Source organism: Brachyistius frenatus, unplaced genomic scaffold (assembly GCF_029030835.1).
Source record: "Brachyistius frenatus isolate BFR_SWC_R1_liver_20210118 unplaced genomic scaffold, ASM2903083v1 Contig_126, whole genome shotgun sequence".
NCBI lineage: Eukaryota > Metazoa > Chordata > Actinopteri > Embiotocidae > Brachyistius > Brachyistius frenatus.
The window spans coordinates 826370-838688 of NW_027210725.1; the positions used below are offsets into that span (position 1 = coordinate 826370).

The 12319-nt window shown below is 42.7% G+C and overlaps 1 protein-coding gene across 1 annotated transcript; it reads left to right on the top strand.

Moving 5' to 3' along the window:
* Positions 1–1898: 1898 nt before the first annotated feature.
* Positions 1899–11820, top strand: uqcc1 (ubiquinol-cytochrome c reductase complex assembly factor 1). The gene is made up of 9 exons (XM_069714130.1): positions 1899–2086; positions 4719–4823; positions 5768–5875; positions 7920–7992; positions 8431–8488; positions 8693–8801; positions 10410–10487; positions 10939–11052; positions 11203–11820. The coding sequence occupies exons 1-9, from the start codon at positions 2030–2032 to the stop codon at positions 11335–11337; spliced, it is 837 nt and encodes a 278-aa protein (XP_069570231.1). The 5' UTR covers positions 1899–2029; the 3' UTR covers positions 11338–11820.
* Positions 11821–12319: the final 499 nt, after the last annotated feature.

Below are 12319 nucleotides of genomic sequence, written 5' to 3' on the forward strand. Positions count from 1 at the left end.
TCTCTCAATTTATGAATCTGTTCTCTCAGTTTATTAATCTGTTCTCTCAGTTTATTAATCTGTTCCCTCAATTTATTAATCTGTTCCCTCAGTTTATTAATCTGTTCCCTCAGTTTATTAATCTGTTCTCTCAGTTTATTAATCTGTTCTCTCAATTTATGAATCTGTTCTCTCAGTTTATTAATCTGTTCTCTCAGTTTATTAATCTGTTCTCTCAGTTTATTAATCTGTTCTCTCAATTTATTAATCTGTTCTCTCAGTTTATTAATCTGTTCTCTCAGTTTATTAATCTGTTCTCTCAATTTATTCATCTGTTCCCTCAATTTATTAATCTGTTCTCTCAGTTTATTAATCTGTTCTCTCAATTTATTAATCTGTTCTCTCAATTTATGAATCTGTTCTCTCAGTTTATTAATCTGTTCTCTCAATTTATGAATCTGTTCTCTCAGTTTATTAATCTGTTCTCTCAATTTATGAATCTGTTCTCTCAGTTTATTAATCTGTTCTCTCAGTTTATTAATCTGTTCTCTCAGTTTATTAATCTGTTCTCTCAGTTTATTAATCTGTTCTCTCGGTTTATTAATCTGTTCTCTCAATTTATTAATCTGTTCTCTCAGTTTATTAATCTGTTCTCTTGGTTTATTAATCTGTTTTGATCTGTGGACGCGGGTATCAGTCCATTAACTGTTTTATTAATCTGTCAGCACAGATTTCCACATACATGTGTTTTCCCGCCACGTGACCAAGCGAAGGAGCTTCGTGAAGAAATAAACTCTTCAGCAGATGTAATTTGATCCAGTTGGCACATTTAACGTCTGAACCCGGCAGACTGGGGAGGTTTCTGGTGACTTCCTGGGAGGGTTGTTCACCGCCAGATCAAGGTCACACATGTGTGTGATGTGTGAGGAAACAGCAGCGACCAGACGTTAGCCGCTCAGTCGCGTCCCATAATTCACCGCCACCGTGTTATTGTAAGAGTTCACGTTCGGCATCGATCTGACGCTGCTGATTTCATTTCCTGTGACGCGAACGCTCCGACGGCGGCGGGCCCACAAAACTCCACTCGACCTCCCAGTTTTCCCTTTTCCACTTTCCTTTTGCTTCTCCGTTGACCTCCGTCGTCTCTTCTGAGGATTCCTGTTTGTCTTTCTTCTGAACTTCCTTCTCTGAGCGTGTCGTGATGCCGATACGATGACTGATTTTAGACTTTAGATCTGACTGAGGTTTTCAATCTGTTTGAATGAGTGATATTCAAGTTTTAATCATCTTTAACTTGAACTTCAGAAAGTTGATTGTTTATATGAAGCTGCTTTTACAGATTTAGGGATGTGTTGCATCATCTGATGGAATTCTTTAATGCAGTCAGTAAAATTTCCATTTCATGCAGCCAATTTCTGGGTTTTTTCAGTCAGACTAAAATTAATAGTTAAAAAGGATTCATGTAAAAAACTCCTGGCAACAGATTTTACATAAATCATTTAAGATGTTTGTTTTCAGAAATGTACCACCTGGAACAACCATTTTGTGGACTGCATCTCAAATCTCCATTGATTAGGATTTATATGCTAATTTTAATACATTTAAAAGTAGCATGAGTTAGTTTTTCTCATCTCATTGTGAGATTTTTTTTTTTTAAAAACAGCTTAAAATGATCAAATTTTACCTGTAAACTTAGATTTTGTGTTTCTCATTTTAAGCAAGCAGCTTGAATTAAATTATTTAATAAATTATTTAATTTCAGGGAACTTTTATTTTAAGACTTTGTCAGTTGGTTAAAATGTTTTTAACAGCTTTGTAAAGTAAAAAGAAACGTAGTAGTCAAGTCAAAGTAAAAGACGCGGTGTCCCAGCGGAACCTTTTCTTCAGTCCGCCGTGTTGTGCCCGGACAGGATTCGATGCCGGACAGATTCCGTTGACATTGCTGAGGAGGAGGAGGTGGACTGGTGTTACCGAACCTGAAGGTTTCGTCGTCGGGAGCCGCAGTGCAGTGGCAGCCTGCTCCTCGGTCCTGAACCACCGGGACTTCGTCATGTATCGGCGGCCGCTGCAGTTCGCCGCCAGGAGCCTCGTGAATGCGGCCGGGAAGGTGACAACGTCGCTTAGCTTAGCTTAGCTTAGCTTAGCTTAGCTTAGCTCAGCAGGCTAACAGGTCTGAGCAGCATTAAAGTGTGAAATCAGACCGATGACGCAGAAACGGAGCGACGTGGAAACACGGAGCCCACGAGGGGTTAGTTCTGTGTTTAGTCACCGAGTTACCTGGTTAACAGGATTAGTTACCTGGTTGGTTGAGTAGTTAGTTGGTTGGTTGAGTAGTTGGTTGGTTGAGTAGTTAGTTGGTTGAGTAGTTAGTTGGTTGGTTGAGTAGTTGGTTGGTTGAGTAGTTGGTTGGTTAGTTGAGTGGTTGAGTAGTTAGTTGGTTTAGTAGTTGGTTGAGTGGTTGGTTGAGTAGTTAGTTGGTTGGTTGAGTAGTTAGTTGGTTGAGTAGTTAGTTGGTTGAGTAGGTAGTTGGTTGGTTGAGTAGTTGGTTGGTTAGTTGAGTGGTTGAGTAGTTAGTTGGTTTAGTAGTTGGTTGAGTGGTTGGTTGAGTAGTTAGTTAGTTGGTTGAGTAGTTGGTTGGTTGAGTAGTTAGTTGGTTTAGTAGTTGGTTGGTTGAGTAGTTAGTTGGTTTAGTAGTTGGTTGGTTGAGTAGTTGGTTGGTTGAGTAGTTAGTTGGTTGGTTGAGTAGTTGGTTGGTTGAGTAGTTAGTTGGTTGGTTGGTTAGTTGAGTGGTTGGTTGATTAGGTAGGTAGGTAGTTACTTTATTAATCCCGAGGGGAATTTTTTTTTCGCTACAGCAGCATACAGAAGCAATAAGATAATAATAGAACAATAGAAAAGCAATCAAATAAAATAGCAGTAAAAAATATAAAATTACAGTATATACAGTACAGTATATATCTATATATATTATATACAAACAACCAAGAAACACAGTCAACAGTGTTATTGTTATGTGATGGATTTAGCCAGAGGTGAGTTATTGTACAGTCTTATTGCGGTCGGCAGGAATGATCTCCTGTATCTGGAATGATCTCCTGTATCAGGAATGATCTCCTGTATCAGGAATGATCTCCTGTATCTGGAATGATCTCTTGTATCTGGAATGATCTCCTGTATCTGGAATGATCTCCTGTATCTGGAATGATCTCCTGTATCAGGAATGATCTCCTGTATCAGGAATGATCTCCTGTATCTGGAATGATCTCCTGTATCTGGAATGATCTCCTGTATCTGGAATGATCTCCTGTATCTGTCCTTGTGACAGCAGCTGGAGGAATCTTTTGGAGAACGTCCTCCTCTGTCCCTGCAGCAGGTGGTGGAGAGGGTGGTCAGGATTATCCAATATGGATAATAGTTTGTTCAGCGTCCTCCTCTCCACCTCCTTTTCCAGACTGTCCAGTTTGTAGCCGATGATGGAGCCGGGCTTCTTAACCAGTTTGTTAAGTCTGTTGGTGTCTCCGGCTCCAATGCTGCTCCCCCAGCAGACTACTAGAAGTACAGTTCACTGGCCACAACAGATGGTAGAACATCTCCAACATCTCGCTGCACACATTGAAGGATCGAAGTTTCCTCAAGAAAAAGAGTCGACTCATCACCTTCTTGTAGACAGCGTTGATGTTGGTCTTCCAGTTCAGTCTGTTGTCATGGAGACACCAGGTACTTGTACTCCTCCACCATGTCCACCTCCTCTCCCAGAACTCTCAGCGGTTGTGGAGCCGTCGTCTTCCTCCTGAAGTCGACCACCATCTCTCTGGTCTTGGCCACGTTCAGGAGGAGGTGATTCCTTCCCGCCCACTCCACAAAGTCCTCCACTACTGCCCTGTACTCCTCCTCCCGTCCATCCCTTATACACCGACCACTGCAGAATCATCAGAGAACTTCTGCAGATGTCTTGACTCTGAGTTGTTCTGGAAGTCAGTGGTGTATAAGGTGAACAGGAAGGAGACAGAACAGTTCCCTGAGGAGCTCCAGTACCACTGACCACCGTATCAGACAGCACACTGCCCAGACGGACAAACTGTGGTCTGCCTGTCAGGTAGTCATTGATCCAGGAGACGGTGGACGTGTCCACACCCCCTCCACCCGCAGCTTCTCACTCAGCAGCAGTGGTTGGATGGTGTTGAATGCACTGGAGAAGTTGGTTGGTTGGTTAGTTGAGTAGTGAGTTGGTTGGTTGGTTGGTTGAGTAGTTGGTTGGTTGGTTGGTTGGTTAGTTGCTGGAGGTGAACTTGACCAAACAGTTTCTCTCACTTCACCGGAGGTTCAATCTTTATTTATCTTTGGTTATTTTTATCTGATAATTGGTGAATAATTCTCCCAGAAAATGTCCCAAAATGTTTGTTTTTTTGTCTGAACAACCCAAAACTAAAAAAAATTGTTCGGTTTAGTTTCATAAACAAGAATAAAAACTGACTGATGTTTGTTCCCTTCAGGTTCAGTGGGAGATGATGTTGACTTGATTTATTTTCATATAAATAATTATTAGTGAACTTTTAATTGGTCCTCTGGCACCTGATGGTCCTCCTGTTGGTCGGATGGAAACTCAGCTGACAATAATACACACTTCTGTTTTAATTCTCTGCCTTTCAGAAGTGATACCTGCCACATAAAGTATGAAGCTCATTATTTATAATTCATTATATTTGACTAAACTCTCTTTTTGTCTTCCTTCATCATAGACTTTGGATCAAGAAGTCGGTTTCAAAGCTTTCGCTGTCTGCAGACAGGCCAGAGTCTCCGCCCCCTTATTAACGCCATGTCGGACACTGCACGTCACGTCACAGGTAACATGACATCACAGAAATGTTTGTAGTCTCCGGGTCTGAAAAGTGAGTCCAGTCCTTTAGAGTGCAGTACCACTTAGGGCCACTAGGGGCTGTAAGCATTAATCAGATATTCTGCCTCAAACACTGACATGTTTGGAGGTGTGTCTGGTTTGATTGACAGGCCTGTGGTGTAATCCGTTTTTCTCTATAGGCATAATGTCCTCAGGCTGTCAGTCAGATCTTCCCCCTAGCTCCTCCCCAGATTGTCCAAATATGGTCACTTCTAACTTCAGAAAGAAAAAAAAAATGGCGACGGGCAAATTACAATCAGAGCGAATATTTAGCGGTGTTTGGAAAAGTGAGTAAAAATTACAAGATAAATTTGTTACAAGGTTTTTTTTAATCACAGTTTACAGTTCAGAAGGCCAGTAAACACGAGGCTCCACCTGGTGGCGCAGCCAGGTACTGCAGCAGATCTACAGAACGATGTCCGACCTTCACACCGTGTTATCGGCTCTTATATTTTTAGTCAATTAAAATTTTCAACAACATTTAGTGTGATAATAATCAGTGGATTTAATTTGACTAATAAAATTGTATTCGTGCCACTCTGCCGCTCTGTTGAGTCACTCAGCCGGTTCACTTATTTAACTTCACGCGTGATGCTGCGGTGATTTAAAGCCAAACATCTGCCGGTCCTGATGAAGGGTAACCGGGTCGCCGTGGTACTAATAAAACTGTCAAAGCACGAAGACGACGAGCAGCTCATTAATTTAGCGAGCAGCTGCTCGGTCTGGAAAGGCCACGACGGGCAGGTGTGTGTCGTCACTGAAACTCACCGGTTCGTTTAATGAGGAGAAAACAGGTGGGAAAAAGGAACAGTTTCTGTTTTCTTTTTCTTCCTTCCTTCCTTCCTTCCTTCCTCACCTTCCTCACCTTCTCGCTGCTTCTTCTTCTTCCAGTTCTGTAATGTGAAGGAGACGCCTCAGCACTCGGAGGAGGAGGTCGGGGCCTTCACCAAGCTCATCGAGGCCATGGGCTTCACGGGGCCGCTCAAATACAACAAATGGGTGAGTGACGGAGTAAAATACAGAAAAAAGGGAGTTTAGTCCCTGATGAAGTCGACAGTAGAGGTGCAACAGTATGAAATCATGATTTATTAATATTATTGTGTTGTTTTTGATAAAAAAAAAAATTGATGTAAATGTTTTTTAAAAAAACCACAGAAATCACCTGATTTAATATTTTTTTTAAAAAGCACCTAAAAAATGTTCAACTGACTCACTTTCTCGTACTTTCTATCTTTGTGAGGACACTCGTTGACATATTACGTCCTTTAGCTTCTAAACTAAACCTGAATCTGATTCTCGTTTAAGCTCTAAAACCAAGTCTGATCGAAACAAGCGCTTCCACTCTTCCTCAGCCAATGACGACGCAGCGTTTACACCACATGATGCGGAGCCACAACAGACAAACAAAAAGACAACGATCACAAACATACTTTCAAAATCTTCAATGAGGGACGAGAAGAAACTAACGCTGATTGTTTTTATGATCAGTGATTACGCAACATTCGATGGTGGTCATGATGAACGTTTAATAGTTAAAGCTGCTCTCGGTGCAGTGAAGTAAACACGCTGCTGTTTGCAGTAAACAACACAACAGCTGATCCTCTATTTAACCTGCTGGGTGAGTGACAGGAGACTGTGTGTGTGTGTGTGTGTGTGTGTGTGTGTGTGTGTGTGTGTGTGTGTGTGTGTGTGTGTGTGTGTGTGTGTGTGTGTGTGTGTGTGTGTGACGGATAGTTAACACGACTCCAGAGTCAGAGCGGGACAGAAGAGCCGCGTCCTCCCAGCAGGGGGTTTAAATTATGGTTTGTCAGCCAGGAATATTCCCCACAGCACGGAAACACACACACACACACACACACACACATATACACACATACACACAAACACACACACCACTTATCACATACTGTCACATTCACCATTTGACTCCCAGCTGGGGGCGTGTCTGTTTGAGTGACAGGTCTGTGGTGCAGTCAGGTTACAGCTATCGGTGGGCGGGACGTAGTATCGTCAGGTTTCCGATCAGATCGGTCAGATCCACCGCTGGCTCCTCCCCCAGCTCGTCCAAATATGGTCACTTCCTGCTCCGAACTAGCAAAGATGGTGACGGACAGAATCTGAACTGGAGGATTCATAACGTCACTGCTGGCTGCTGATTGGTTCAGACCCGTCCTGCCCGGTCCGACTGTTACCTCCAGTTGTCCTGCTAGAACTCAGAGCTGTTTTTGACACCATTGAGTGTCTCCATGGTAACGGTATGTTTGACACCCGAGTCTGGTTCTGTTGACGGTTTCTTCCCGTGAAGACAGTTTTTCGTCTCTAAATGCTTCTCATGAGGGAACGGTTGGTTTTTAAGTTCCCTGAGATGAATTTGATTTAGAGCTCTATAAATGAATTGAATTAAAATGATTGATGAAGAAAAGTAGATATCACTTTATTGGATCTGGTGATGTTTTTGGTGTTCTTGGTTCCATCCAGTGTTTCAGCCTCTTGCAGTCGGTCTGTTTTCCAGGAATGTGCACATCGTTAAAGGCGTAAACATTTACAGCCGTGGCAGAGGTTTGGTGATGTGGGAGGTTTTGGCCGAGAGGCCGAGAGGTGCCGTGAGTGCCGAGGAATGTCGGCGGAGCGTCGGATCGGCGAAGCTTCGCTGACCTCATGTCCGCCGCCCGCAGATGTTTCTGTCGTCTTCTGTTTGCTTGTTTTCTTTCAGCGGTCGCTGAAGTGAAAACAGAAACAGAAAATTCACACTTCAAAATGTGAAATGAAATGTCATTTAAACACGACTGTGTCGTATTATAATTTTGTTAGAGGAGACGTTCTTCATAGATGAGACTTTAACATCACTGTTTTGTACATAAAACACATTATGATCTTTTTGTCGTTACGGTTTGGATTTAACAGAATTTAAGAATAAGGAGACGAGAGAAATATAAATTAGGCCGCTCGGCTCCAAACCTTCAGAATAAAATATGGTTTATTAGCTGCAGGATGTATTAAATATGTTACTGATTTTTTCCCTTTTTGTGTTTTGTCTTGACAGAAAATCAAGATTGCTGCGTTGCGTATGTACACGTGTTGTGTAGAGAGAGTCAACTACGACGAGTTCTTTGAGAGTAAGTAAACTACAAAGATGGCCGCCTCAAGTGTCCTGCGTCTGATTGGATCGTTGAGTTTCCAAATATGAATAATCATCATTAAAGTGGATATAATGACTGCGTGGGTAAAGACCAGTAATTGAACAGTTGATAAAATGAACTCACTTTACTGGCATGCAGCTTTTTAAAACACAAACACCATATCAGGATATTAATATATTCAAAATCATATCACGATATCGGTATAATATTGATTTGTCACTCAGCTTCTGTTCAGATTGTTAAAGAAGTGAGAAATATAAGAGGAAGTGTTTTCTTTTGAATGTCAGTAAATAGTAGAAATGAATTCATATTTTTGAGGAATGAATGAAAAAACAGACTCAATCATCAGAATATTTGCTTGTAAAATCGATGAGTCGTTTGAGTGACAGCAGGACTAACATCTGTTTGTTTCAGAGTGCTCCCTCCCCGACACCCTCAACTCCTGGTTCCTGGTCGCTCAGCTTCACGTGTGGTGAGTTACAGAAACACTCAGCGAGCACTTTATTAGGAACACCTGCTTTATAGCACGTTGCTGCATAAATATTCACTTTAATGTGGTCAAACTGGTGGTTTTTAAAACATCCGATAGCATTCTCGATGACAAACTGGCGGTACTGTAAGTGCACGTGTTGCCATGGCGACCGTCTCTAATCGTTCTTTGTGGTCGGCCTGTCAGGATGTGTTTGGTCCGGATGCGTCAGGAGGGCAGAGAAGGGAAGTACATGTGCCGCTACATCGTCCACTCGATGTGGGAGGACGTCGAGCAGAGGAGCAAAATCATGGGGGTGGGTCGTGTGTGTGTGTGTGTGTGTGTGTGTGTGTGTGTGTGTGTGTGTGTGTGTGTGTGTGTGTGTGTGTGTCATCAGCCGATTGTTCCTGAGCCCATGCAGTGATTTCCACATCAGAAACACGGTGTCTTTAAAGCAGTGCCGTCTGAGGGCTGAGAAACGTCTGATTTTTTGGGGGAACACAGTCTGCTTACAGCCGAGCGTTCCTGAGCCCATGCAGTGATTTCCATGACGTCATCATGGCTGTTTTTGAAGCAGTGGGCCCAAAGAAACATCAGATTTGCTGCAGACTTTCTGAAAAGCACCCTTCATATATTCTCAGATCACGTCTTGTTTTTTCTGACTAACTGTAAAAGATATTCAGTTACAGGGTTTTTAAAAAAGAAGAGAAAAGTAGAAAATCATTTTAATTTAATGGCTGGAAACAGAAAATGTTTGCAAAACTTATCAAACTGCAACAGCGACATCATTTGGGTTCGAGAACCAAGAATGAAAAGTAAAAACCGGTCGGACGTTTGAGTATAAAATGCAGAAAATAAGAACAACGTGGAGACCAACAGATTGTTTAATATCATTAATTCAGAGCCGTTAGAGTCCGATTACGCCGTGTTTTTTTTTAACGTGCTGTTTGACAGCAGCAGTATTTTCCACAGCAGCTCAGTTTCCTCATAAGTGGTTCTGTGACCCCGCAAAAATAAAACCACCAGCTTCCAAAGTAAATGTCATTCTGTTAAATAAATATTCATTATTTTAAGCAACATTTCCGCTTTGAGCTGATGCAACAGTGCGTTAAGTTTTACCGCGTCACTGCGCTGCGACGTAGGACGCAGGTTTTTTTGTTTATTTAAAGTTTTACATCAGCATAATTGTGCGAACCAGCAGGAAGTGCAGGCGAATCCCCGGGAGAGCGCGGCTGGCTGCGGTCGCCGTGGCTACAGAGCCGGCCCTCTATTCTCGGTCAGTGGAGCAGCTCCAGGAAGTGTCGCTCATTGACATCACACACTTAAATCTGGGCTCGGCTCGCACGGAGCCTTCAGAGAGACTCCGTCCCGCCGTAATGGAGATCGTACTGGATTTAACTCTGCGAGCTCGCGGAGGGGAAAACAAACTGCAGTTGCGTGTGTTTGCTTTTCTTACAAAGTTTGATTTTTAAAGGATTGTGACAAAGAATGTAAATGTGGTGAGGCGGCATGTTTTACAGTCACTTAATGAAAGAAAAGTAAAAAGGTCACAACGCAGCATGAAAAGCATTTATGTGCTGAAGTTTCTCCGCCAACACGAATAAATCTGTTGTGAGCGTTACTGACGAGCTTCACGACAGACGGACGTTTACTTTGATGTCTTGTTATTTCTGTTCATTTTATTCACCCACATTTAGTTTAGCCGATCTGTCTGAACAACAACTGTCTTCAGCCTCATCAGAGCTTTTAGATAAACTCCAAATCTCCTCAATTTTATTTGTAACTACAAAATATTGAAATTAAAATGTCTTTACGTAAATCTTCATCTGTTCGGTCCGTTAAATGTTGTAAAACGTGTAAATATTGTGACTTTTCCCGGCGTGTCTCTGCTGTTCTTCACGTTGGTTTTCTGTGTTCGCTGCAGATCGACGCCACCCACAGGAAGGAGGCCCTGAAAATGATGACGGAGACGTTCTACGCAGCCATATTCGGATACGACGAGGTGAGACACGAAAAGATGATGAAAAAGATGATGTACTCTGGAGAATTAGAACATTTAAAATGTTTAGATCCACAAGAAAATCATTTCTATCTTTCTGAAAACTGAAGATTTGCTTTAAATATCTACAGAAGTAAATGAAGTGTTGAATTGAACTGTAAACATCATATAAAGAACCTGGATGTTATTTGTATAAAATTAATGTTAAACATTTAATTTTCTGCTTAAAAGTGTTAAATTCGAGCAACAAAAACCTGCTGTTCCTCCAGTGTCCACTAGAGGCTCCAGCAGAGTCGGTCCCCACAAACCTCCACGTTTTACAGCAGAAATAAACGTGTGTGTGTGTGTGTGTGTGTGTGTGTGTGTGTGTGTGTGTGTGTGTGTGTGTGTGTGTGTGTGTGTGTGTGTGTGTGTGTGTGTGTGTGTGTGTGTGTGTGTGTGTGTGTGTGTGTAGGGCATCCTGTCAGATGACTGCGTGCTGGCTGCAGCTCTGTGGAGGAACCTGTTCAACCGTCAGTGTGAAGACCCCCGACAGCTGGAGCTGATGGTGGAGTACGTACGCAAACAGGTGTGTTCGCTTCCACGTGCAGCTTGTGTGTGTTTGTTGTGGACGTCTCACAGCGTGCAGCAGAAAAGTAAAAAAACAACAAATTATTTATACCTACATATATTAAAATAGTGTCTCTGACTGTAACTGTGGACGTCCTCCTGTCTCCAGATGCAGTTCATTGACGCTCTGGAAGGAGACGACCTGCTGCTGACCGGAGAGGTGAAGTGGCGCCCTCTGGTGGAGGAGAACGCACAGAGCATCCTGAAGGTGGTCCGACCCACGTACAACGACACAGGGCTGTGAGACGGAGACTGTCCTCCTCATCCTCCGTCTCTGTCTCTGTAATGTCTCCTCGACATTTAAGATTTGAAATTTGCGCTCTGATGATGTAGCTTCTCTCTTGTTTCCAAAGCACCTCCTCCTCCTCCTCCTCTTCTTCTCCTCCCAGTGATGCCTCACTTTAATCAGGACAGACAGTCATTGACTCTGATTTTCTTTTTTCCCGTCAACCACCAAACCAACCAGCCGATGAAACTGCAGCAGGCGTTCCCGTCGGGTCGGAGCGTCGCGCCTCCTCTCTGTATTTATACTTTCGGTCTCCGCGGACGCCGCTCTGTATTTATAGCATGTTTTTTACTCCTCCGTGTTTAAACCCACTAACCCCCCCCCCCTCCCTCAGAGAGGTCGCGACGCTCTGCGACCCGAGCAGGACGCCGAGCCCTCGAACACTCGCACGTCCTCTGTTTTTAAAAACGTCAGTGAATAAAGTTTTCTCTGAATATAAAACGTTGTTCTGTTCCTGTTTTATTTTTGACCCTTAAAAACACAAAATTCTGCAACAACCTGCAGCTGAAAATGTATTTGAGATATTGATTGATTGTTTTGAAGCTGGACTCTGAGACTTGAGCAGCTTTGTATGTGAACTGCGACTGCAGTTTTTCTGTTCGGCCTGCAGAGGGCGCCACACTCCCACCGTTTAATGCGCCTGACAGCAGCCAGCTGATCGAGGTTTCCATGACGATGCATTCACCTGCTGAAGGAGGAAAATCCCTCAAAACTCTGAACCAACTGCTGACAGCAAAGTTTCAGCTGATCAGTTTTATATTAAATTAAAGATTTAATGTGACTTTTATTTAAATCCACATTTAAAGAAGTCTTTGAATGCACACAGCTGATCTCGTACAGCTGTAATGATGAAAATCTTTATTTGGAACTTTGATATAAAAAAAAAACTACAACAAAGCTGGAAGTATCTTTACATTTAAAACAAGTCCGGTCGATCAAT